Source organism: Plectropomus leopardus, chromosome 11 (genome assembly GCF_008729295.1).
Source record: "Plectropomus leopardus isolate mb chromosome 11, YSFRI_Pleo_2.0, whole genome shotgun sequence".
Lineage (NCBI taxonomy): Eukaryota > Metazoa > Chordata > Actinopteri > Perciformes > Serranidae > Plectropomus > Plectropomus leopardus.
Window position 1 is genome coordinate 27,519,054 of NC_056473.1, and position 27,853 is coordinate 27,546,906.

Genomic DNA, 27,853 nt, shown 5'->3' on the forward strand with positions numbered 1-27,853 from the left:
AATTCATTTTTTAGGTACTTTAATGAATGTAAGAAATGTACATGATTCTCTAACCTGTGTGTTTATTCTGATGGCTCCAATGGAAGGAATCTCATAGAAGTAACCTGGATCAATGACGAGACACAATAATATAACCAAAGCCTTAAAAAGACACTTCACCCTTAACTCAAACATACATTTTTCCTCTTATCTGTAGCGCCATTTATCAATCTAGATTGTTTTGGTGTGAGTGTTGGAGATATCAGCTATGGCAATGTCTGCCTACTTTATAATATAATGGAACTAGATGGCACTCGGCTTGTGGTGCTCAAAGTGCCAAATAATATATATATCTGAAAAACTCAACAGCAATGTCTTTTTCTAGAAATCATGACCCAGTTATTAAAGCTTATACACAGACCTTGTTGGGAGCAGTTTTATGTAGGAACTATTTTCTTTTTGCCAAACTACACCTGCTAACCGTATCACTGTGAAGAAGGAAACGTGAATCTACTCATGGACGAGAGGCTTGTGCTTATGACAGCACGAGACGTAAACATTAATGGCATCCTTCTCGGCGGAGCTGTAACCTTAGCAAATTCAGTGTGGCTAGGTGAGCAAGCAGTAGATGTGCGCTTCCATCTGCATTTTGATATGGCTGTCGAGTGCAGCTCAGTAGAAAGAAAATAGTCCCTATATGAAACTGTTCACAACAAGGGCTTTTGATTATACTGAGTAACCAGGTCATAATGTCTGGAAAGAGACATTACTGTTGGGTTTTTCAAATTTATTTATTTTTGGTGCTTTGAGCACCAGGAGCAGAGTGCCATCTAGTTCTATTATATTGGAGAGAAGGCAGACATCTCTACAGCTGAATACTCCAACACTGAAACTCACACCAAAAAAATTGAGATTAATAAATAGCACTATAGGTAAGAGGAAAATAATGTATGATTGATTTTGAACTGAACTTTTCATTCAATGCCCAGTCACACAATAATAACATAGCAACATGGAAGGAAATAGACAACAACTGTATATAACAACCACCCCCAAAAAATAAGCAATGAAAACAGCCTGCAACACTACAGTGCAGTCCAGTGTACCATGGCTCTTTGCTTAGCGTAGTGTAACAAAGTAAATCAACATCCAGACTTTTTTCGTGTGCATGTGTGATGGGATTATTTACCATTTCCCAAATGAAACATTTCTATCCAGTTGCATTGCCTGAGGCAGCTCCTCTATTTCTGAAATGATGTTCATTATCACTTAATCACCCTGTCTGCTGTAAAATTACATTACATATTGCTTTAAACCACCCTTGGACAACCTGAGTAGGTTGAACTAAAGCATTAAATGTGTTTCAAATCACTGCCAAAATCCAGTCTACTGTTCAGTACAACTTAAACTAACACGGGGATTGTAACAATATGATAACAATACTCACATCACTGATGTGTCGCATGATAAGTGCCGTACCTTTGTTGGAACAGGCCATCCACTGAATGGGTCCTTTATCATAGTTGTGCTGTCCGACTGAGAAAGTGAAGATCCTCACCTGGAACACAAGAGAAAGTTCAACAGTATTTATCACGACATAAGCTCTTACAAGGTTAAAAATATATATTCTTTACAATTCTGGTAGAATAACTGACATGTTGTTTTTTAATGTATCATATTTTAATATTTTATACCTAATACAATGTCATTAAAATGTTCAACAGGCAATTAATTTCTATGTATTAGATTCATTACGTGTTCAAATAAAAAATCAAAAAGCAGTTCTCTTAAAGTCATTATTCAAGCACGTTTTAACATTTTATTATGCTTTCATAATATTAAGGATCAACGAGAAATTAATATTCAAACAGCCACAAGCAAAATATGGAATACATTTTCAGTCTAAAAAATTCATCCGCTATTTGTGCTGTTTTCACTGTGATGTTGAAGTGAGTGCGCAGCCTGCTCATATCCTTAACCATGAGCACATTTGTGGATGTTCACGTGCGTTGGTGTGTGTGCATGTAAGTTGTTTTTTTTCCTCACACAATATGAAAAAAAAACCCTCATCTGCCTTCTGCATAAACTTTTGGGTAGGGAGGATGTGCACACGGAAGTTTCAACCCAAAGGGAGCTCCAAAAAGCTGAGTCTAATAAAAACTGCAATGCCACACAGATAAAAGCAAACAATTCACACTACAATATCATACGCCCCAGTCCTTGTGTGTGTAAGTGTATGTGTGTGTGTGTGTGTGTGTGTGTGCGTGCGTGTGTGCGTGCGTGCGGGCACGTCATCAACTTACCTTTTTGTCAGCATTGTATTTTTCCAGTATGGCCTGAGCTCTCTCCTCTCCTCCATCAGTAAACAGCATGATGATTTTGTTGCAGTTTGCTCTGCTCACATTCGTCTAGTCAAAGAAAAACATGAGGATTTTCTCATTAACCATTAATTTTTACCCAGGTAGGGGCAGGGTTTGGTTAAGGAGCTGGCCAGGATTTGTTCTGTTGTTATATTTAAGTCAAAACTCCACTTAATGAACACCCAATGTATCTAAAAAAAAATAATGATACAGAGTAATATTCTGCTGTAAATATCCTGGTCTTCAGAGGATAACGCTAATTATGTTTGCTGACCTCCAGATCTTGTATCTCTATCTCAGAAACATTCATGCTCCTGAGGGATACAACCTTTTGATTTGGCTGAGCCAACAGTCTTTTCTCTAGCGTCACCCTTGTTTGTTCAGTCCAAAACAAACTGTGGAGTGTTATGAATACTGCAGCTTTTAGAAACTGCTAAGGCCTTAGACCTACAGTAGATATATAGATACTTTATTTGTCCTCTAAGAGGAAACTCTTTTCCACAGCAGGTGCTTACAAAGCACAGACAGATAAGACAGAGAATGCAAATCACAAATATGTAAGATATTCAGAGTTAATACACAAGAGACAAAACCAGCACTGTGAAATAACTCCACGTGAGGATAATGCTCCCACTGTCATTTCATCTAACTTTAACAATCTAATATTTCTCTCATTGAGGTTGTCGAGGTAACACTTTCATCCAGCAGATGGCAGTGAAAGACAATGCTCCGCCGCTGCTGAAAATATGGAGGCATCACAGGTAACCTTCATTCAAATCATTCCTTTTTGTGCTTTTGGTTACACTTAAGTAAGTAATGAGTTTTTTTGTTGTTGTTTTTTTATAAGAAAAATATAACTAGAAAACTTTACCGCAGAGAGCTGCTCAAAAGCAAACTCAAAGCCTTTTGTGTAGTTTGTAATCCCTTTGGCTGTGATGTTCTGAACAGCATCTTTCAGCAGCTTCTTGTTCCTCACGTTGGCTTGAACCAGATGGTCGAAACACGCCGTCTTCTTCACTCTGGTGTTAAACTGGGAGACGAGAGACGAGGAGTTACGACCTACAAATTATTCATACAACTACAACATGTGTGCATAATGTAATAAATGATACAAATGCAACACACACACACACAAACACTCCCACCTGGCCTTGGCTGTTATTAGGCAGTGGTAAACAGACACATTCATCAAGCCCCACTAATTGCTTCACATCCTCGGAGCTCAAAGATTTGGTACCCATGGAAACAAGATTCTGCTACATAAGAACGAGGTTAGGCAGCAACACCATCTTTTTTTTTCTTAAGGTGAGACCTTCTCATTTACACCCCAGAGCACACATATGCACACACACTCCACCTAATATTAACCATAAGTCTGCCTCCTTCTGCACTGAGCTGTGCTCCAAGTCTAGCTGATTGTCCATATTTTCATTGTTAACTAACTGAACAGATTGTCCACAAGGGAACAGAAAGGACAGATTCAAAGAGCTCACAATGACAATAAGTACAGATGACGGAATAAATTATATAATGGAATACATAAGAGCGGTATATGAAGGACACGGGACAGCAGCGTAGTAAACCAAGCACATCTATTGTGTTGCAGAACTCTTCTAAAACAATACTGCACCTCATCGATCTTAACTAATCAATGTGTCTCTGTGAGATGGCCAATAGGGAGGCTGAAAACACTGATCTACACAGACAAGCAAGAAGGCAAAAAGAGCTCTGACCGTATGGGTGTGTGGGTGTACGAGTGTGTTTCCGAATGAGCCTGATAGCCTTGAAGTTCCTCTTAGATTGACAATAACAGACATCCACATCTCCATTGGACTGAGAGGCAATATCACAACGGCTACGGTTTGACAAAAAGACTGAATCAAGGCGACAGCACATAAACACGCGCAGACTCGCACACGCGCACACAAACACAATGCAAGTTCACATAATTGCCCCTGTGGAGCAGACAGGGATCTTTTATCACATAATCTATTAAAAGCAGAAGTGAGGAAGGTGAGATGGGAATGTGGGAGGGTGAGGAGCAGGAAGTGACAGGAGGAGGACATAAAAAGAGACAAGGGGAGGGTGTGAATACAGGATTTAAAAGCATGAAAATGAGACGGTGTATCTCCTATAGGAAATAACGAGCTCACATAGGCTATTGTATGTGGCACATCAGTCATATTCTGATTAGAAAGATACTTTTTCTGTAGTAAGGCAAATTATGTCAAGAAAAATGTAGAAAAGACCTTTTGTGTGATTACTGAAAAGACTCATTCTTGCTTTGTAAGATAGTGTTATTGGCCTTGCACACAAATTCAAACACAATCTCCTACAAATTCCACTGTTCCCCTGTGATCCTATTACAACAGCTTGTGTGTGTGTGTGTGTGTGTGATGGTTCAGACCTTGGGAATGGATTAGCGATGACACAAGAGACAAAGCTAATTTTCAAGCCCTAATCCCGCTGGACACTCTGCTACTCTGGTTTGGTACTCTGGCTTGCCCACTGGACTGACGCTGGCTAACATCGCTGACACCGGCTAACACGGCTGAACAGGCCGGATGAAAGTGATGGAGGCTCTGTGAGGCGGGAGGATGAGGGAAAGCGAGAACATAAGCGGGGAAAAAAGAGAGGATGAGGGAAGAGAGGGAAAGAATGATCGGAGAGGAAGAGCCATCAGCATTCTTCTGACCTACCGCAGCTGCTGAGGAAGTGTGTGAGCATCTTCCATGACCAAATGCCAACTTAGTCCCTTGGCTACTGTTAATGAGGAGGGATTTATAGATAATATCAGAGATTAATGATTTAGTGTCAGGTTACAACACCCTCAGGACCAGACACAGGGCGTTGTGCCTGTGTGTGGGTGGGGATATGAATAAGGGAGTCATTGACAGAAAGAAACAGAGAGAGGGGGTGTCAGAGAGAAGGAATAATGAGTTTTAGCAAAGCAATTAAGGGATGATTCTGCTTTATTGTAACTTATTGTTGTCTTGTTTTTGTAACCCTGGTAATGCTTCCTATTCATATAGGATCCTATAGGATTTGAAAGTGTGGTAACCAAGTAGCAACCTCCACAGCTGAAAAATGAAGCTAAAGCAAATCCTTGAATGGCCTCTTGAGGCCAGCTCCACGGGCCAGTCAATCGCCACAGACCTCCATGTTGAAATGCTCAACTTTATAGCAGAAATAAACATGTTTACAGCGTGATACAAAAACAGCTTTGGTCTTTATAGCTAATTTCCACATTCATGACAACTGTGCGAGGCTTAATTTATTTATGACTCACCTGTTTACATTTAATTAAAGGTCCCATATTATGGTCATTTTTTTTTCAAACTGTCTGTCTGTATATACATGTATTCTACCTTTGTCTGAAATGCTCCACCTCCCTTAAAAAATAAACCAGTCTGCTCTGATTGGTCAGGGTTTCGAAGCCTCCACATCCACGCTCTGGTAGTCTCTGCACTAACGCTGCAACCAGGAAATAACCATAATGGTACTGCAGCAACACTTTCTATCTTTATATAGTACAGCTGTGACATCACAACTTTAGAGAAGACCTGACGGCTCTTTTAAAGGCACAGTTTCTAAATACGGATTGTGTGCAATTCTCTGTGGATTGAGTGTTTTGATACTTTCACAGTATTTATACAGCATCTATACCTGCTTCAAAATGTGAGGCGTCACTCACTACAGTCTGTCAGTCGGCTCCACCCCTCGCTCCTCCACAGCTCCACCCACTTTTACCATATATGTCAGAATTCAGAAATTATTTTGGTAAGGTCAGTGTCGCTGTAACCATAAGAAACATTGGCCAAAGCTACATGTACTGTATAAGACCCAAATTGTAAGAAAATGCAAATTAAAACATCCATGAATGCCTTGCATCTCTCTGTGGCCACTAACAGCAGCGGGTGTGACGCAGTTTTAGAGGACAGCAAGAAAACAATTGAAAACAAAAGTTCCAAGTCAAAAGTGAGTTGGACTTTACTCTTTGAACTAATCTCTCTCATTCTGTCTCACTTTCTTAGACACACGCAGACACCCAAATACGCACACACTGAGCTCCCCGACAGATTCCGATAATTGCACATCTTTGCAGAATCACAAGTCCACCGTGAAACAGAATACATTGTGTCCAAGACAAAGGGTCCCCGGAGAGAGGAAACAGAGTCTGAATGGCTGTCTTTGTGCAAGGATAAAGAAGACAGCTCCAATCTCTATAAAGACCCATCTCAATAAACACCTCCAAAGGCACCCATCTAAGCATCGCACAGCCTTCTGATTGGCTCTTTGGGAGTGTAATCACAACCGTGGAAAGGCCGGGAATAGATGGTCGGAGAATGAAAAAGGTGGAGAGGGAGAGCTATAGAAATGATTGGTGGGCGAGAAAAGTAAAAATGAAGGGAAAGAAAGTGGAGGCAGTGAGAGGAGGAAAGTTGCAATATTGTATATATAGAAAAGGAGGAACGTACGATGTACAAGGGAGATCACTGACACAAAGAGATGAATGGAGGTGTATGGCGAAATGCTGAGAGGAATTGCATGACTCTATGACGAAAGGAGAGAGTGATGTGGAGATCAAGAGGGTGATGAATGAGTGTTTCCTAGGGTTCACTCCTGTCAGAGGTGCAGCTTTAATTCCTTTAGGAGAAGTGGGAATGCGCGCGCACAAACACACACACACACACACACACACACACACACACACACACACACACACGGCTAAAGAGGTGGGACAGGGGCATGTAGTGCAGAGTTTTAATCCTGTACACCAAATAGAGCAGTGGGTATTTCATTAAAGGTCTGTTTCAGGGTGGCCAGACCTGAGAGAAATCCATATTTCATTACTTGTCATCCATCTGTCTGTCTCTCTCTTGTGTGTGTGTGTATGTGTTGTGTATGTGTGGGCAAGTGCACAAGCTCTCCATTCAAATGTACATTGGCCCATTCCTGTCACTCTGCCCCTTTTCTCAGCGTGCGACACGCTCCCTGTCGCCTCACACAAACAGACCACCCAGCGCTCAGCAAGTGACGGGTTTGATAATACTCACATAAACCACATTGACGTAGTCGTCATCAGACAGAGTCTCCAGCATCTCACTGACGGAGGTCCTGATCAGTTTAAGAGTCAAGCCAGACACACTCCCACTTCTGCAACACAACAACAAGAAAATACCTGACGGCTTCTCACTGCAATCTGTCTGCTCAGTTCTTAGAGAGATTTGACTCAATATAATTAGAAATGCATCTGCCTTGGGAAATGCATTACATTATGTGGCAAATCTAGGAAGGCATGCATTGTAATCAGGGGAAATCATGACTGATATGAGGAGGTTATGGATCAATGAGGTTATTAAGTAACTCACGCATCCACGAGGATTAGCATATCTTTGGGCGAGGCAGCTCCTTGAATGTACCTAGATGGATTTCAGTAAATGAGAGAAAAGTTAGTCTGAGACGGAGACACACACACACACACACACACACACACCAACATTGCACTGCTGAAAATATGTTAAAAGCCAATGATGTATTATCTATATTAATTTACTTTGAACAGAATTTAATAAACTTTGACTCATGAGTGTTACATATTTGGGGTTGGGGAATATTGTTAAAATATATAACAATGTTAACAAGAAAACTTTTCAGATATCAATACATACTATGATATCTAATATATTTATATACATTTTATCACAGAAAACTCTCAACTCAGGTCAACTTATACATTTTTTAAGAGTTTTAAAACCAATTTAACAATTATTACAATTAGGGCTGTCAAACGATTCATTTGTTAAAATCCCAATTAATCATGAATTTCAATAGTTAATCATGATTAATTGCAATTTTTGAATTACATGTTTTCAATTACATTATTTTGCATTTTTAAACAGTCATGACGTCCATATATACAAAGTAAAGCAATTCTTAACAGACTGTTTTAAAAAGGAGTGAAATGACAGCAAAAAAACTACATGGGTACCCATAGAGCCCATTTTCATTCAGATATCATGAGGCCACAGGTCAAGGGACATTAAAAAGATCTTGCCTTTTTTCCATGCCAAAATTTGGCCTAACTTGGGAGCATTATTCTCCCCACTTACTGAGAATCTAGCATGACATGGTCGGTATCACTAAATTTGTAGGTCTTTTGAAGGTGTCATCACTGTCACTTTTGAACATAGCCTAGTAAAGATGGAGAAGTCGGCTTCGATTCAAAATAATTAACGCATTAATTACGGACCTTAATCGCATCACAATTAACACATTAACACTGACAGCCCTAATTATAATGCACTTTGATCTGTTACTAATTAAACAAAAGCAATTTGTAAAGCAAGTACACAGTGTTATATCATCACAATGCAATCCCACTGAAAGCAGACAATAACATGTTATGATCACCCAAACCCTCACTAACTGTAAGTAATAGCCACACTAATTTCTTCACTTTTTTCCAAACAATCAGACAAAACATTGCATAAAGACCTGAAAATATACAATCAGACATTTTAAGCTTGAATTTTGACTAATATTGATTAGAGGAGCAGTGTGTAAGATTTAGGGGGATTTAGTGACATCTAGTGGTGAGGACAGCAGGTACTCAGATGAAAGTTAACCTAGATAGAATACCATCAGTGTTCACACTTCAGGAGGTTTTTACCTGAGAGGTCTCTTTGTCTCCAAACAAATGGGCCAGGTAATTAATACAGGTAAAACCACTGAATAAAGCAGTTACAAATCAGTGTTTCTCAAACATTGTTCGGCTCGTCCGAGATGGGCTGCTACCCGAGGATCTGCATATGTGCCATCACCTACTCTCACTGATTACTTTAGAGCCACACATTCAGGAGGTTTTTACCAGCAGCTGAACTATATGTAGAATATTTCTTCTCTCCAAAACAAATGTACACTGTGATTTAAAGTGGTATAAACAGAAAATATATCAGTTTTATATTAAAAAAAAAAATTAGAAATTGTTTTTTTCAATCAGTGCCACTCGCCACAGAAGGGCTGCTAACAATGGTGGTGCAAAGAAAGAAACATAGCGATGCAACATGGCGAATTTCACTATTCTTATTTTCAGGTAATTATGAAATCAAGAAAACATACTTTTTATATCATACTCAGTTTTTGCCCATTATCCCCCTAAAATGTACACACAGGCCCTTTAAAAGTTGTGCTACTTGTAGTTCAGTTTTCTTACCATGGCCTCCTGCGGACGTCATACAGATCAATTTTACTGGGGGTCTTGCGAGCATCCATCCACGGAGAAGCTTTCAGAGATGATTAGATATAAGATGATTAATGTTTTTTCATAATTAAAGGGAATAAAACACTAATTCACATTTTGGATCTATTTCTGTCACTTCCTACTGTCAGACTCAAGTGTTAATCTGCGAATATCTGGCAATATGCGGTGTAATATTCAGCCCAGCAGTGTCTCGTGTCTGTCAGTCATTTTGAGAGGCTATAAAAAAGCTTTCATTTGTGCCATGACAGTTGGCTTGTTGGAAAGAATCCTGAATTGTATCCACAATCTACATAATATCATGTTTTATGCTCATTTTTCACAAAGAGGTAAACAGCAGGAAAATGATATAAAATATTCATCTGAGATGCAAAGCGTGGAGCACTGAATTCGCTTGCTTTGACAATAATCAGCTGCTTTCTATCTGTATGCTATTAGTGAGAAGCACTATGAAAACAAGCCTGTATGAGTGTGTGACTGCCTATCCTGCATGCTAAGAGGTAAAAAAAAGAAACAAAGAGGAATAAATTCAAGGCCAATGGAAATTCATGAATATTAGCCATAAACTTTTCCTATAAAGCTACATAGTGTCTATGATGAATCTCATGAATAGAAATAGCTTGGCACAGAAAACACTCACAATAGCGAGCAGCAATAGACTAATTCAGTTAAAGATAGTATGACACCATCTATGGCACCACATATAAAATCAATGCAAGTTGAGCAATGGATCTTATTTATTTAGCTTATTTGGTCAGTGATGTGTGAACAAAGCTACCTCATGAATATATTCCCCTGCTATTTGTAGTTTGGATGAAAAGCCACATGTTGCACCTTACTGTAGGTCAACCAAATAATAATCGACCGATGAGTGCACCGCAGCATCAGTGTCATATGTGCAGATACACAGATAATTTAGGAGGCCAAATAATCCACCAGGGGTTTTCCTCTGTGTTAAATGCCAGGCATTTTGTTTGTTGTTTTTACCTGGGTAGTAGCGAGCCAGCCCCGTAGCGCTGCCAAACACCTGCCAGAGAAGGGTCGGGTCATCCTCTCTGTTCTTTCTAAACACGTCCTCCAGTGCCTCCGACCAGTTCAGCTCATTCAGCACAATGGTGGCTAGAAATATATTTCAAAAGACAACACATGAAAGAAAAACAGACATACTTGCAAAAAAATGTATATATTACTGCAGTCATGTGCTTATTTGTGTGTGTCTTCTACAATAATGTTCAGAGGACATACAAGCAGTGCAGGTGAGCACATCACTGTAGACTGTCGAAGACATGGGCATCCCAGAGATTAACACATTCATTAAGATTCACACACAGGCCTGCTCTGTGCCTGCCCACTCGCTCAGCAGGACGCATGAGCAAATATTAGGCGAGCACACCAAGCCAGTGCTGGTATTTAGTAACAGATACTAAGGAATGGGTTTGCAGTGAGTTTTGTTTAATTTTACCTGAAACACGTGATAACCGGCTTGTGTGTGGTTGTATGTGTGCATGCGTGTGATTGATAGTGTGTGCTGTGAGAGGCAACAGGCATTATGGATGTAATGACACAGGACCTAGACAGCTCAGAGCCACATAGCACTCACTATGATGGATGGAGACACAGCACATGGTGCCCCAACTCTATGTTTGCACTGTCTATCTCTTGACTGCTCTTTTTTCCCCCCTCTTTCACTCCCTTTGGTCTCTCTCTCTAACCTAATATAGTGCATGTATATGTGCTTTTATATGGCTCTGTACATCTATACATGTATGTGCGCATGTGTGCATGTGTACAAGTTAGATTGGTATCCTGTATTGAGTGTGACGTCGCTCATTGATGTGCAAAGCAAACACTGTTCATTTGCATGCATGCCTCTAGAGGGGAGAGTTAATGAAGCCTCGGTTGCCAGGAGTGCATGTTTTTTTATTAGAGAGAGAAAGAGAGAGAGAGAGAGAGCAAGAGATAGAGAGAGAGAGAGCATGTGGTGTGTGTGTTCAGTAATGTCTTTCCCTCATTAAGGATAGAATTTTTAAGGGAAAGGGACGCAAACAAAAACGAGAAAATGCATTTCCTGCAGAAAATTCCATGTGAATGCTGACAGCTGAAGTGCTTTTCTAAATATTGCTGGAAATGCAGAAATGCAGAATGAACTGCTTGAAAAATTTGAACGTCTAAAGGTGTCACACAACAGAAATCGAGACTTGAACCCCCATCCCTGCTGTTCCCACAAAGTGTGTTACCATTCTGCCACTTAACATGCTGCTAGTGTTGAAATTCACTGTAAACTGAAATAGTAAAGGCTGTTGGAAAACCAGTTTCAAGAAATCTCAACCCCCAAAAACCGTGACTGGAAGCATTCAAACTAATAATACCACAGCCCTTGGCATGGGCGTTTCCAGTCGCCTCTCTGTCAGCATAAATTTGTGGTAAATTTAGGAAAGTCTTGGTGGTGCTTTTTGTGATTGGCTTTGGACGATGGTGCCTTGTAGCTGCGAGTCATTCATCGAGCCAATAAATTCTCCTCTCCTGCGCCTGCTAGCTAACTAGGCCAAGGTATTCGAATGTAAACATCAGTGAACATGGAGAAAACGTAGGGAAGATGGGCTCCAGCTTAACTAGTATCCTGCTAGCCATTGCACAGGCGTTAGAAATAAACTGGACGACCTCTGTGTCGCATCAATTTCCGACTGATATCAGGAACTGCAATATCCTTTGATTCACCCGAACTAGGCAAAATCCTTGACAGCATCAGGAGCCTCTTTTTCTACATGCCGATCTGACAGAGCAGAAGAAGAGACATGTCCTTTACTATAAATAAGGACTGGTGTGACAGTGGGGGTGTGAGGTGCTGTCCCTGTCCTGCTGTGAAAACTGCTATATGCTGTTCAGAGGTGGTAGCAGAGCAGCATGCTCAGGGGAGGGCCCGTGCAGCCATCTTTTTGAGATCAGTATGGGTGCACAGTAAAATCAAACCACAACCAGAAATGATGAATTACCACAGTCATCCGGACACATAGTCAATAATAAAGTAGCACAAATACGTGAAAAAGGACTAAATTACAGAGCACAAGTTAAAGGAGTTAATGGGGTCACATTTCACTTGAGTTGTACCTTGTATCATTTCGTGTGACAGTATGACTGACTGACTGACTGACTGACTGACTGACTGACTGATTCATTCATTGATTGATGACAAAATTGTGAGTATGATTTTTGAGTGAAGATTGATGATAACAGACAAGCAGGTTGATAACGATCCACACACAGGCCTGCTCATAGATATGTAGTGGAATTAACATCATATTATGCATACTCTTATCATGATAGCCCACCAGCAGATGGAGACATAAAATACAATGTTTTCCAAGTAATAGTCATTCATTGTGAAAAACAAAAAATAAAAAATTCAACTTGGGGTTGCCGTTTTGCACATGTTAATTTTGTCAATTAAAAGACAAAAAATCTGTTTGCCATTTCGGCAGAAATCAGCACGTAGATATTTACACGATATTTAGATGCACACAGGGGATATTCACTTTGTGCAAACAAACCAAAATAAATCGCAAAAAAAGCAAACCAAAAGCATCTAACCCTGTTGTAATATGTTGCTCTTTAGTGTTTCCTTTGGTCTTTAAGTATTCCTGAGTTAGTCATAATATTTAATAAACTAAACTGCTGCTGCATAAGGGATACAGTATCCTCTAGTCGCCCATATTGCCACTGACACTAATGAATTCCCAGGCTGCACTCAGCATGGCTTTGATGCCACACCAAATCTGCACCCTATGATGACTTCATCTCAACTATCAGTGGTGCAATGTAATTCACTAACATAACATGGAATAGTTTATTTTGAACATAAAATGTACATTATTTTTCACTGCTTTAAAAAGTAAGTCCATCCCCCATACACATATTATTACTTTATGTTGAGAAAAGAACGGCCCACTAAAGAAAAACAAACTCTGATACAGTGACAGTGAGTGTTTCTTCCAGACGTGACTGTGAGTTTCACAGCAGAAAGTGTCGGTTATTAGATCACCAAAATTTCATCAATGTTTAAAGGAATCGTGACATTTTGGGAAATACCTTTAATTACTTTTTTTCATGAGTAAGATGAGAAGCTAGATAGCACTCTTTTGTCTGTACACTATCTAGAGACAGCGCTGTTAGATTAGCACAAAGACTGGAAACAGCAAGCGTGGCTTCATCCATACATAACAAAATCTGCCTGACATCACCTCTTAAACTCACAATTTAAGTGTTTTATCTTCTTTGTTTAATCACAACCAACATCAAAGTGTAAGACAATTTGGGAAAGTCACAATAGGAGGAGTGGTGCCTATATGTGATATGATAGTGTGTGTATATATATATATATATGTGTGTGTGTGTGTGTGTGTGTGTGTGTGTGTATACACACATACATACATACATATATTCCAATTGCAATGGTTCAGCTACAAAATATAAAATCAAAATGTGGCAGCAGATGTTTTGATTGTGGTAGGCTGCCAGAAATACATATGGGAAACCCTGTATTAGAGGTCAACCAATAAAGGTTTTTAAGGGCCAATATTTGGAATTTGTAATTTAACTAACTCCAGCACAAAACTTTATTTAAAAGCCTTCAGCAAATGTGTAATCAACACTGAAACTTTCATTATCACATTTAGCAATTTCCCAGCTTCTTTTTTTTATAAAGTCAAGGGAAAATAATTAAATAAAAATAGATGTCTGATGTTTTACAAATTAAAGGTTCCTCCCATGCTGATACTGTCTGCACTTTTTTAATTAATTCATTTCATCAGTTATCCTTAAAATAAAACGATGATACAGATAATTGGCAAAATGCCAAATAGCAACCCCAATAATTGACCAAACTGATAATCTGTTGGCCCATACTCTGTATACTACATACTATATGTGGGGAATATCAGTCTTCATTGGCTTGGTAAAAGAATATTTTTTCAGCAAATCTGAGAATCTGGGGGTCTCCCTGCATTACAGGACTAAATATAATAGCAGTTATGCCGACAATACTCTTTGTATCTATTTCTGTCTCTCTCAGTCTGTTGTCTCTTTGAGTGTCAATGTCTTTCTTGTCAGCTATTTTGTTCTCTTCTTCTGAGTGAGAAAATCTGCCAGCTAGCATGCTATCCTGAAGGTGTCATATAAACTAATCTTCCACATGATGTTTTTTAACTAGGCCAGAGGTTTCATATATATTGTATACATACATTTTCAGCTTTCGTATCCATAAGCATCACCAATAAATTCAACCATTTTCTTTACTTCACTGACACACTGGGACCATATCCTTCACTTGACCAACAGAAGTGGCTTTTGTGATCTTTCTGTCATCTGAACACCTGCTTCCTATCATACACTTGTCTCACACACGTGACCTGCTGCTGCCTATAGAAGGCGATTTCATAAACTTGCCTCCCACTTTACCCAGAAAATCCAATTTTCTCCAGCTGAGCAAAGGCTATTCCTGGAACATTTATAGGGTGGAGATCAAATTGGAGTTGAAACCTCAATAACGTATGAATCCTCTGTCTCTTTTTTCTCTGGGCATACAAAATACATATGATCTAGCATATGAGTGTGTGTACGCTCAGACACACACATTTTTCTTGCTATTCATGTGGGTATTCTTCTTTGAATACATTTATTCCATAGCCCATTTTCATCAGCACTACATGTCCAACCCTTACCCCTTACTCTCACTCTAGCCTAACTTAGTTCTAACCTAAATCCTGAAATCTTGACTCAGTCTCAAAATACACTTGTGGGAACTGGCTTTTCAGTCAGTTTCCCACTACGTAAGCTTTGTGTCCCCACATACACACACTCAGTTTCTTTCATCTCACTAAAATCAGACTTCAGTTCTGGATAGGTCCCAGCAGCTCAGTGAATCTATGCATACTCATTACAGGCGACCAATAAACAGCATCCTTGAAAGAAAAGCAGCGTGAGGAGTCATGGCACTCGGCCCAGATTACGACCAGAGAGATGTCTCAGGAAAAAATCGACAAAGTCACAACAATTTCAAAAGCATGTTAATAAGCCAGGCTTGCACTTTTACAAATAACAGACACTGACAACAGTGTGTGCCCATCCCTATCCCTCATCCCTGCCCCTGTGTTTGGGGTCAGCGGAAAGGTGAAGTGTGTAACCTTGGGGCCAGACGGTTCCCCAGCAGGCTGAGGGCCATGCTGAGGAAGTCACTCCATTCTGCTGTCCCTCCAAGTCACTGCTGACGCAACACATCCCACAGTACACTAATTACTGAGAATATCTCAACATACACACACAGTCTCACACAGCCACAGATAAAAATACACAAGCCAAGCAGCAACAGTGCAACCTGGTGGTTAGAGAAACTGTCCTTTAATTGGATTCAACTTCAAACTCCTCATGAACCATGTGTCCTGGTGAAGGATCCTTGAGCAAGGCACAGAGCGCTTTATTGCTCATTGTTAGTCAGAGTATGATAAGAGCACCACCCAGGTGCTGAAAATGTAAAAATAGAAGAGAAGGAAGTTGTTCAAATATAATACATAATTCAGACCACAGTTAAGATATTCAACAGACCATCCTTAAGTCATTGACATTCAACTTGAGTTGTGCTAATGTCACAGGGACTCTGGAGAATCAAATTACTCTGAGCCACTCAAGGTAAATGTCACCACATGATGATGAAATGATCAGAAATGTACTTTTTTAACAAACAGGGCAAATCTGCACTCTGTAACAGATGCACATATGTTTCATTAGAATCTTAAATAATTTTACACAGGACATGAACTGCACTTCCAGACAGTTCAAATGCAGCTGAAAGCATGAAGCATACACAGGGCCACCAAACTGATACCAGCTGAGAGTTCAAAACAGTACAGTGAAATGCTCCTTTCTTAGAGGTAAAAATGCTAATGGAGCAAGACTGCTGATTTATTTCAGCATTAATATTAGTTGTCTGATTTCATAGTATAAAGTATAAGCAGTAATTGAAAAATACATTAAGATATACTATGCAGGGTTTTCCTAAAAAAAAAAACACCCTGTCTCTGAAAGTTACATTTGTATGTTACTAATCTGCCTTCTTAATTATGTTGATGTGGCAATGCAATCCCTGTCCGGAATATGTTTAAAGGCAACGTTTCTTTCAGGTAATAAAACACAACATTCATGTACCGCATGGGTTTCAGAAGAGGTGATTGGGGAGGACAGCAAGTGCAAAAAGTGCAGGACATTTTTTTACTTCTGTTTTAGTTTTATGCAATAAGAGCACTTTGGTTAAGGTTAGGAAAAGACTGTGATTTCTATTATATCTTAATAATTTTTAAAAAAGTAATAAAAATACTAATGCTGCAGTCAGTGCGCGTGGATACTGTATTGCAAGATTACCTATTTTGTCAGAAATTAACTTAAATATGTTGTCAGTGAGAGGGTTTGCAAAGATAAAGTCAATACATTTCAAGTACTTTTTCAAGCACTCATTTTTATATTCAAGGATAGAAGTATTTTCTCCACAGTCATCTGTTGCAAGAAAATTGTGCAAATTAGATAGGCGGCGTAAATTATTCTGATAGGTGTCAAAGGTCATTCTGTCAGCTACAAATATCTATCAGAATGTACTACTTCCTGTATAGATTGAGTTAAAGGAGGCATAGGTCATTTTGTCAGGTGGTCAAGTTCATTCTTTCAGTTACAAATATCTATCAGAATGAACTATTTCCCATAGAAATGTAGTGAACTGTGGTGTAGGTCATTCTTTTTATTCAGTAGTAATCTACTAATGTACTAATCTACAGTACCTAGCACTATCATTTACTCAAGCATCGTAACAAAGCACAATAATCTGATCACAACAATATAGACATGTATAAAGGACATGTGAAACTTGTAAAAGTGCTCAGGTGACATTTTAAAGAATGACTGAAAAAAATAGGTGAAAAGCCAGCCAGTGAGTTGGCTGTTCTTCAATGGTGTTACTGGTATTAGGTGCTTACAGCCAGCTGAAGAATATAGTGAGAGCTTACAGCTTTCATACCCACAGGTAATCTCGTGCCTTTAATACTCAAAACAGAAATGCTTGAAATTGAATGCCATTGTTCCAGATGTTGATAAAATTTATGGTACAGCCTTTTGAAGAAGTTTATAATGCAGAATGTAGAAAAAAGTCATACTGTAGTACGTCGCAAAACACCATACTATAGCATATGGAAAAAATGGTCAAAAAATGTATCATTCCAAATGTCAAAAACAGTCATAGTATAGCATTTTGAAGAACAATGTAGTATACAAAGTAGAAAAAAGGGTCCACAAAGGGAACATTAAAAGCGCTGAAAGATCAGGACAGTCCCAAGCTCATCAGGTTAAGTGTGCACCAAACATGCCCAAGGCCGTTGCAGAGGCCCAGGTTCATGTCCGGCTTGCACGCTTTGCTGCATGTTATATCCCCTTCTCTCCCCCTAATCTCTAGTCTTTCTGTTTAACCACCCTATAAATGAAAGGGAAAATGCCCCAAAAAATAATCATAAAAAAAAGAAAAAGTTGAAAAAAAGTTATAGTTCAGTATGTGGACAAACACACAAACTGAATGATTGTTATGATATACTGAGCTATGCCGCCACACGAGACCCACTATAAGAGCGTGGGGGGAATTTTTCTGTAGTGACTCCGACCGCTGCCTGTGTTTTTTAATTGACCTTTTATTTCCTGTGCTCAGGATGTTTATGGGCATGAAACCCCACAGCGCTCAAGTGAAACCAGGTGCCAAACCATAAGCAGCTGGCATCAAAGAGACACAAGCACTGAAAAAACGCCAATGTGAAGCGCAACCAGAGACAATATATAAAGGTGGACAACATGATAGCACCCCCAAAGTGTAATATTTCAATCTCAATTGCCCCCTGGTGTCTGTCTGCAGATTAGGCCATAAAGGCTGCCGCTCCATGTAAGTGAATGGGACAAAATAAAACAAAGTACATGCCAAATACATTTTTCCTAATGGTTTCTGTTACTGAAGAAGGTTGCCATTATCATCATTTTTTTTTACGATATGTTTAGTTTTAATGAGTTATTCAATTCTCCAAAAAGGGGATTTTCCGCCATGATTGACAGCTGTGACAGACAATCTGCGCGCTCTTGTTCAATGGGGCTGCTCACAACTGGTCGAATGGGTGTTTTGGCGGTAACTCCACCATCACGGAGATCGAGTGCAGACTCCGGATCCAGATGACGTCACCGGTGCAAGATGGCAGCGGCTGTATCCAGGATATTTTAGCTATGTGGGGATGCATTGTCCATCTCTATATACAGTCTATGGACGCAACTTCAAACCTGAGTGAATCTGACATAAGATTTCACTTTAACTTTTGCTTGAGAATGTGTTCATAAATAGTCACCAACAATCCTGCATAGTATACCAGTCATAATTATCATACTGTAGAGAAAGACACGTCAAAATAAACCCTCCATTCTGGAATGATGCAGAACAACTCAGATTAGATAGAAAATATATGTATAGTATATATTAGAGTAATCTAGAATACTTATTTATTAAACTTTTGTTTAATTTATGATTATTCTATTAATTCATCGCCTCAGGACACATGGACTGGTTGACTAAAAGGACTCATTATCAAAACCTTGATTGGTTTGTTTTGACGGGCCAAAAAGCCTTCATTAATTCACTTCACTTAAAGGACCCTCTATTCATATACATCCCAAGGACACATGGCTTTGCCAAGAGACAGCAGCCCACAGGACACGATCCCATTATACTGTATCATTCTTTTCTTAAAGCCATCATTTAACCATGGGCAAATTTGCTGAAGGCTAAATCTGTAAACAACATTTCATAATGGGTTGGTGTGTCACTTGTATCCATGGCTACCACTTGGGTTTGTGTGTTGGTGTGTGTGTACTCACAGCCATCATAGATGTCAGTGGGGATGTGGACAGCCGTGTGGTTGTGATCAGTCAAACGTTTAAATGACGGGTCCTCTTTAAAGTCTGGTCGAATTCTGTATTTTCTTCCCTCCGTCTCATTTGCATCCAGCTGAGAGAGAAAAAAAGAGATGCAGACAGTAATGTTGATTATTAAATATCATATAAAGCCTCTGCAGTCAATTTGTTACAGCAAGAAACTTTTTTATTTAAAGGCACGTGACATTATCATCGCTGCGCTTTTCACAGCCTCCCAGCTCGTTTGAGAATACATAGCATCATCGACTTTATTTGTAATGATATCTTGCTTTTTCTTCTTCTTATCATATTCACTTGGGAGGAGTAGCAGGAGACAGCCAAATTGTCTTTGCCCCTTGTGGAGATTTATAACTTTTAGCTTCCCCAATTTACATCAATGAGAGCAGTCCAGACAGTGGGATATCTGAAGAAAAGCATGATGAGATATGGAGGAAAGAATGCAGGGTAGAGCGTGAGCGAGGTGGAGGGAGAGAGAAAAAGCAAGAGAAGAGGGGGGGGCACGAACAGTTGCTTCCTAATAAAGCAACAGTGTAGCCAGCTCATACATCTCATCTGTCAATTAGAGGAGAAACATGGCAGAAACCTCTTCACCTGAGAGAGGGTGGGAGGAGGGATGACAGAGAGGAAGCTACACGGGAAGAAAAGCCCGGAGAGTAGGCAAAAGAGGGAGGGACTGCAGTAAAAGGCTGTGGCGATGACAAAAAGCCAGGGTGAAAAAATAAGATGGGAATGTTGTGAATAGGAGGACGAAAATGGAGGAGAGGAGGGACAATAAGGAGGTGAAAGGGAGGACAAAAGAGAGAGGGTGCTGCGTAGCAAAACCATATTACTGGCCCTTGTCTGAGTGTGACCTGTGTGGTTACAGGGGCTGAATTGGAAGGAAAGCAAATAGGCGTAAGGGGAAAAAAAGTCTCACTCACATTGTCCTTTGCGTTGTAGTAGGAGATTTCATCATCCTGTAAACAAGTCACACAGAAGCACAAATATCACTTTGTGGCTGCTTTGGGGTGTTGCACAAAGAACCGCAACATTTATGCAATCATGAAATGCTTAATCTATCTCTAAACAGTTCTTTATTTTGTTGGCAGGCAACTCCATTAGTAAAATTATCCAGTTTTATGTTAATGAAGACTGTGTCTGTGCTACCAATCAAATGAATACTGTATGAGTTAAGCTGAGTGTGCACTGTTCCTCTTTTTACATCTGTGTCTGTGTCTGTGTGCCTAAAGCCATTTGCAAAGCTCCAGGGAAGCATTTTCCTGCCATTGAGAAAGCAATAAGGTAATTCACAGCTTAGACACATCTGTAACTGTCTGTGTGACAAGTATTTTTTCCTGACCACCGCTTTACTCTGCGTTATAATTGCGTGCCACTGTGGTTCTTGGAAAGCAAAGTACCTGTCATCTGAAATGAGGGGCATAATGCGTCATAGCACAGTGTATAATGTGCAATAAACCGATTTAGTAATGGAGCTGTAATCACTGCTAACGACACACAGACGCAAACAGATTAAAACCTGTTCAGACAATAAAAGGAATTTGAGGACAGTGAATCCAGACTAAGTGCATGAACTTTAATGTGTCTCTTTGTGTTTTACCCACACATAGAATTTACACATATGTGATGCATACACCTATGCAGGTGTTCCTGTAAGAGTGTGTGTCTCTATTTGTATCCCTCCGTTACCTCAAACTCGTCTTTCCACTCATGCGCCATCTGGAAGTTCTCAGCAGCTGTGGCCAGTTTCTGGGGAGTGAAATATGACAGGGATTTAGATTGGAAACAGCACAAGGTATGCCTCCTTCACAGCGTCAGTCTAATTATAGAAAACCTGAGCAAAGGAGAGTACGTTAAAAAGCACAACGGAGACCATCCCGGAGACAGCGAAGTGATTATGATCTCACTCTCGTAGAGCTCAAACCACAGGGCTATCACGGTCTTACAGCAGAGTCCGCTAAAGGCCACACCGCGGAGTGTCGTTCTGTCAAAATGAAAAGGTTGAACTGTAAGAGAGTGGTGTGTGTTTGTGTGTAAATGTGTGAGGGAGAGAGGGAACGTGATAGAATGAGAAATGAAGAGAAAGTGTGTGTGGGGGGGGGTCAGCAGTGTCAGAAATGTCACATCGCTGAATAAAGTCAAGTGCAAATGGACTACCAACTCGGAGGCTGTCAATCATTTTGGATAATACTAAATAACAGAAGGATACAAATGTAATTAACCTCACCTTTGCTCCCACATTCCTCTAACATGCACACTTTGAGAAGTGGTAGAGAGAAAGAGAATCGCGGTAAGAGTAGTTCATTTATCACAGTAGAACATTTCTTACACAGTATAAGCAATACAAAGGGCAAACTAAACAGCACATATTTATCACTCTGGGAAGAAACGACTGCCTTAAGTGCTCCGTAGACATTCAGGGAAGTATTATTCACAACCGAGACATCATGAGTTTGGAATTGCACCTAAAATTATGCGAGGATGCTGTGATATTGAGACATATTCAGACATTGCTTTGCAATTGCACAATACATTCAGCGCTTTAACTGGCTTTCTTTATGATCTTTCACAGTTTGATCTTCATTGTTTCCTTTGTAAGGAAATGAGGGCAAAACTGAGAACAGCACTAACAAGAAAACAATGACACATAAAAGGGGGAAAGACAAGAGATCTGACTTTTACATCTTACAGCTGATGTGTGAAGTAATTTAACTGTTATTGTGCATATTTTTAAAGATTTTTTTTAAATGTCACTACTCGTGTCTAGTTCATTGAGCACTGCAAAAATGCCCTATCAAAATGAAGTAAAAATGTCAGATATGAGTTTTATTTTGTTGTTTGACAGTTTCATTACAGTTCACAAAGTGATTGAAAAGATTGGCCACTGCATTAGAGACTCCTTGGCTCTGACTGGCTGTTTTTGGTGCACCACAGTCGACTCTAGCATATGCCATGAGAGGCAGTGTGAAGAGCAGGATGGTAAATGGACTTGAACTTGTATTTCTAGCACTCAGAACACTTTTTGCACTACTTGTTACATTCAAACATTCACACAAACATTCATATGCTGGTGGCCAATGCTACTCAGTAAATCATTTACACGCGTGCGGACTGAAGGAGTCACAGATCGAACCACCAACCTTCTGTTTAGTGGAAAACCTGCTCTACCTCCTGCCTCACAGCTACCACAGAGTATCTCATGTACCTCTTTCAGTATATAGTGACAGTTTCAGCAAACATGACAAAGTTATTTCATAAAAGTTACCAACTGTAGCTTCAAGTGATTTTCACTTTGGACGATTTCTTAAAATAAGATTACCAGCTACCAGAAGTATTAAACCAAGACCAACCTGCTTAAAATAAGATTAGTGCTATTTTTGTTTCAATAACAAAACTTCACACAGGAGGTATCTGTACTACCATGCCATTTTTTCATCACCAAAACTTAGGAATGTTATTCATCCTCCTGAGAAGCAAGAATGAGTATCATCTGTCTAACTTCAATATCAGCCCGCTACAGCCTCTTCAAGATGGAAAGTTGGCAGGCGATGAATGCAATTAGAAATGTAAAAAAAAAAATATCGTGTTATTACGAACTTCGCATCGCAAATAACGCAATAAGACTTACAGCCCTAGTTTTGAGCGAGATATTTTTTAAACTATTGGAGGGATTACCATGAACTTTGGTAAACACATTCATGATCCTCAGAGGATGAATCTGAATGATTTTTGTGGCCTTCTGACTTTTCTCTAGTGCCACAAGCAGGTCTAAGTTCTGACACACACTTCAAATTATCTTGATACACTTGGACAAAATTTGGTACAGACATTCATGATCCCCATTTGTCTCAATGTACTTCGGCTTTTGACTTTTTAGCATGCATCATCATCAAGACACAATTTCAATTTGTCCAACACTTAAGTTTATGAGCAAATAACTTCAACAATGCATGGCATTCCCATCAGTGCCTTTTGTACTGAGTTTAGTTTTTAGTGTATAAATTGACTAGGGCTGCCCCTTGAAAGTCAGAGAGTCGAATCATCAGTCAGAGACCCCTCAGTTGACTGAGAGTGCTTTAAGTTTTTTTTTAGGGGGGGTGCTAGAGTAACTAGAGTTGAGAGTAACATGAAAGTTACTCTTCGATACAAGCTGCAGCTGACGCAATGAAGCGGCACTGAGAGGAAGAGAGACTCCGCACTGTAAGGCTCCAAGACAACATTATCTTCTGTCTTCTGCTTAGAAAATGATGAATTTACAGCGCACAGCAACTTAATCCAATACAACCTCTTGTTGTGCACTTACAACCCATAAAAAGCGCTGTTAGCTTTTTTTACTATATTAAAGGAATGCCACAGTGTCACACTGAATGTCTTGCTGAATGTCTGATTCGACTTTCAAATTCAAAGTAGGACACAGCCCTAAAATTGATAATTGCATGTTAAAGATGGTTACACAGATTTTTACTAAAATCAATGCTGTACCTACAGCCCCACAGTTCCACACGCATGGCTGTTGACTAGTGAACATAGAATAAGTGTTGGAGGGTCCTGTAACAAATATACCCGTGTCTAGTCACACATATTTCAATTTTGACTTTTTAAAACATAAATAAGACAGCGCTAGTTAAGTGACATTTACTTGAATTAAGTCAAACAGCTTTGTTTAGTCAGCACTCACTGATGCAATTCATACTTAAAAAAAGGAAAATCATACTAGAATTTGAATCTAAAAATAGGATTATCTCACTTACATATAGAGTTTTTGCAGTGTGGAAAAGTTAATGGGTTACCATAAAAGAACAGTGAGAACCCAGGGCAGACAGCAGGCAAAGAAACAATCAGAAACTAACACTATTGCACAAGACTTTGTCTTTTCACCCAGGCAAATCCACACAGATCAAACCTTTGCCTGGCCCCAGCCTGCCCTTCTCCAACTGTACAAGATAATGACAACCCTGTGGAGGAAAGTGTTGCCCTTAAATAAACCCACCTGTCAGATACACTGCCTTCCTCCACAACAGCAAAGTTACCACAGCCTCAGAGAAACATCACTGAGGGATGTATTTTTAATAAATCGACGCAATTCGAAGTGATGACGGTAAATTGCATTTATAGCCAATCTCCATCTGATACCCATCTGTTGGACTGTGCAAGAAGGAACGTATAACAAAGGCCATGTCAGATCAGTGCATGACCAATAACTGGACGAGATGCTTATAGTATCTGTCAGTCTGTGCTTTTACTGAGTGTGGGTATGATTGTGTAGATGTGTGTCTATGGCCATGTGTCTGCTGTCGGCAATGATTCCATTCTTGATCAACAGTCCCATCCCTTTGGCCTCCAGTCCTGGGCTCTGTTCCAAACCTGTCTCCACCTCCTCTGCACTGGCTGTCAGTAGCTAAATATACACCCCATTCCAGCCGTAAACACACACACACACACTTACACAAAATAGTGATCAAGAAGTTATTACACACCATCTATACCATGTGCAAAAACAACTAAGTCATAACATCAAGTATTAAGTCATTTATTTTCAATTAAAAAATTCTGTCCATCAAACGTCCACAGTTGAAGCTTGCTTTCACCAGACATTGACGGTGTCTCGATTATTCAGAAGATTAACATCTGAATCTATAGCTGTAAATAAAGTATTGTACTTTCATGAGTAAGCTGAAATGGTTTGGAGCCATATAATGCCAACAGATATTTGGTGTCTTGTCATCCACTCTAATAATCTCCACATGGTACTGAGACAGGAGCCTGATTCAACTTAAAGTCCGTGTAAAGTGATAATTAAAATGTGTTCTGAGTTTGTCACATCACAGAAAGATGTGTTATTAGACACCTGACCAAATTTGAATGACCAAAGAAATCACCAAGTATGTAAAGGAAGAAATCAAAATTATAAAAAAAAATGCACAGTATTCTCTGATCTGAAACGCTGGGGGCGTGTCCGCTGGAGGCCACGCCCAATCGCGAGACTATGCTAATGATGCTCTCTTCTCATTTTTATACGGCTACATGGTCAGGGGCAGGGTTATGCTGAGCATAGCGTCATCGAGCCTTGGTTTTAGACCAGCCCAAAAAATCTTAAAACAGGAAAATGGTGAAAAAACAGTCAACTGACTAACTCCACAATTCAGTACTATATAGTAAAGGGTCTTTGTAACAGGTTTTCAACAATCAGTTTCCAAAATTTATATTGTGTTTTGAAACAAATCTCTGAATTCACTTTTACACAGACTTTAAAAATGTGTAACCCATACCCATACAAACTGCTGGTGCCTTTGTACAAACGTGATCTCACTTGCTGCTAATGTTAGTTAAACACACTTCTCAAGCTTGTCAGGCCAGGTCGCGAGGAAAAGAAACATCTGCACGAGACGAACTACGTCCCAGACCACATCAGCATTTGATTTGAGTGATCAGATTACAAAGCAACTTGGTGGTCTTTTACTCTTGTATTTAACACTGTCTACTTGTGTTTGGATCACCCACAACGTATGTTAATAGCAGGTTTAACTAGCGCCAATATATCCGCATTATTATCCACACGATTATTTATCAAACATCTCATAAATATTTTGAGAAAGCATGAATAGTCAACCCCATAATATTGTGACATTATTTATTTGAGAATGTTTGGTCAAATATGAGGGACATACATCAAATATATTGTAATATTAATTTTTCCAATTGCGCAGCCCTAAGTGGTCATATAAAATTCAATTCATTTCTTTTTTTTATATGTACATCTGAGGTTTGACGAAAACCTGGTGCTCCATATTTTCATTCCGTGAGTGTTTCAGGAACCAAAAGAAAAGCTAAGATTTAAGACTATAATAACGTGCCACCTGAGGGAACGCAAGGGCAGCAGTTCATATCCATGCTGAAAAGGCCAAGTGCAGAACGCCTTATTAGGTTAATGTCGGCTGATGTCAATGGAACATCACATCACGTTAATGTCACACCATTGAGCTGGCAGACTTTTATCACGTGTGCATAATTCCACATCAAAACATGTTCGATTTACTAAAAACATATGTATAGTTACCATCTCATTGCAGATGAAAACAGACGAACACACCGTCAGCGGTTGCATGAACATTTAGATATTGATTACAGATCTCTCTGTGATGTTGTATGTGATATGATACATGAGTATAAGCAAGAGATGTTCAATACATCATGCATCATTCTCTAGCAATATATTCTACATTAATGGAGAATATACAATAGGACTACAGGATTTTGGGTCAACATACCCCTCTGCCTCACACCCTTACTGTTCATGAACATGCATTTGCACACACACACACGCACACACACACGCACGCACGCACGCACGCACGCACGCACGCACGCACGCACGCACGCACGCACGCACGCACGCACGCACGCACGCACGCACACACACACACTTCCTAAGAGAGCAGACCGACAGGGTTGTTAAAAATTCATGACAGGGCTTTGACGAGGCTCCTCTCCCCTCTGGGAGATATGGGGGAGGGCGAAGAGCGGTGTGTGAGGAAAGATACCTAATTACCCTTCTCTTTTTTCTCTCTTTTTCTCTATATCCCTCTCTATCTCTCTCTTTGTCAAACACGTACACACAGTCAGGTTATCAGGCTAGCCAAAGAAAGCAAAGCCACAATCAAATCCGCTCTAAACTACAGCGCCTTGATTTGACGAGACCGCTCCCCGAGTGACAGCTAACCTCTCTAAACTGGCAAAACTGTTCATTACAGAGCCACTGCAAGTTACCGTCTCGCCAACTGATTAGAAGCCAGTGTTTCTCGGCTGAATCACACAAATTTAGCACTACAACAGTTCAGTTAATGGGAGTGCATAACACACTCCCTGTAGCATGCTTTATCTAACCGCTCATTAGTCTCCCTCTCACTTTGTGGTATAGATATCTCGGCTCCACGCCATAATGAGTCCACTCTGTCACTGGATGACCACTGGAGACCTGAGGAGAGCCACCGCTCCCCTGCAGCTTTAATGGGGGGAGGAGGAATACGTGGATACGAGGACACTGGGAATTGGATCTATGGATGCAGGGAAGTGGTTTAATGAATGAGGTGCTTCAGTGAGAAAAGGGAGCAAAGAGGAGGAGGAATTCATAAGAAGCACGGATACAAGGAGGCAAAAACATCCAGTACTACCTGCAGGCAGAATTGCTGATACATATCTTACTCCCAGTCCAATACAAGAATGGCCTAATGATGACCGCAGCAACTGTTGTGCCTATCAA

General features: G+C 39.9%; 1 protein-coding gene across 2 annotated transcripts in view; it reads right to left on the reverse strand.

The window, feature by feature from the left end:
* The window catches only part of LOC121950340 (voltage-dependent calcium channel subunit alpha-2/delta-1), an 81,412-nt gene that overhangs the window by 28,910 nt on the left and 24,649 nt on the right, over window positions 1-27,853 (reverse strand). For both annotated transcript variants that reach the window (XM_042496301.1, XM_042496300.1), the window contains exons 4-14: window positions 21,283-21,342; window positions 20,517-20,552; window positions 19,540-19,669; window positions 10,588-10,719; window positions 9,556-9,625; window positions 7,712-7,762; window positions 7,397-7,496; window positions 3,211-3,369; window positions 2,283-2,387; window positions 1,459-1,537; window positions 55-104 (exon numbers count right to left, since the gene is read on the reverse strand). In XM_042496301.1, the coding sequence (XP_042352235.1) occupies window positions 55-104; window positions 1,459-1,537; window positions 2,283-2,387; window positions 3,211-3,369; window positions 7,397-7,496; window positions 7,712-7,762; window positions 9,556-9,625; window positions 10,588-10,719; window positions 19,540-19,669; window positions 20,517-20,552; window positions 21,283-21,342 (972 nt within the window). The remainder of the gene's footprint in view (window positions 1-54; window positions 105-1,458; window positions 1,538-2,282; window positions 2,388-3,210; window positions 3,370-7,396; window positions 7,497-7,711; window positions 7,763-9,555; window positions 9,626-10,587; window positions 10,720-19,539; window positions 19,670-20,516; window positions 20,553-21,282; window positions 21,343-27,853) is intronic.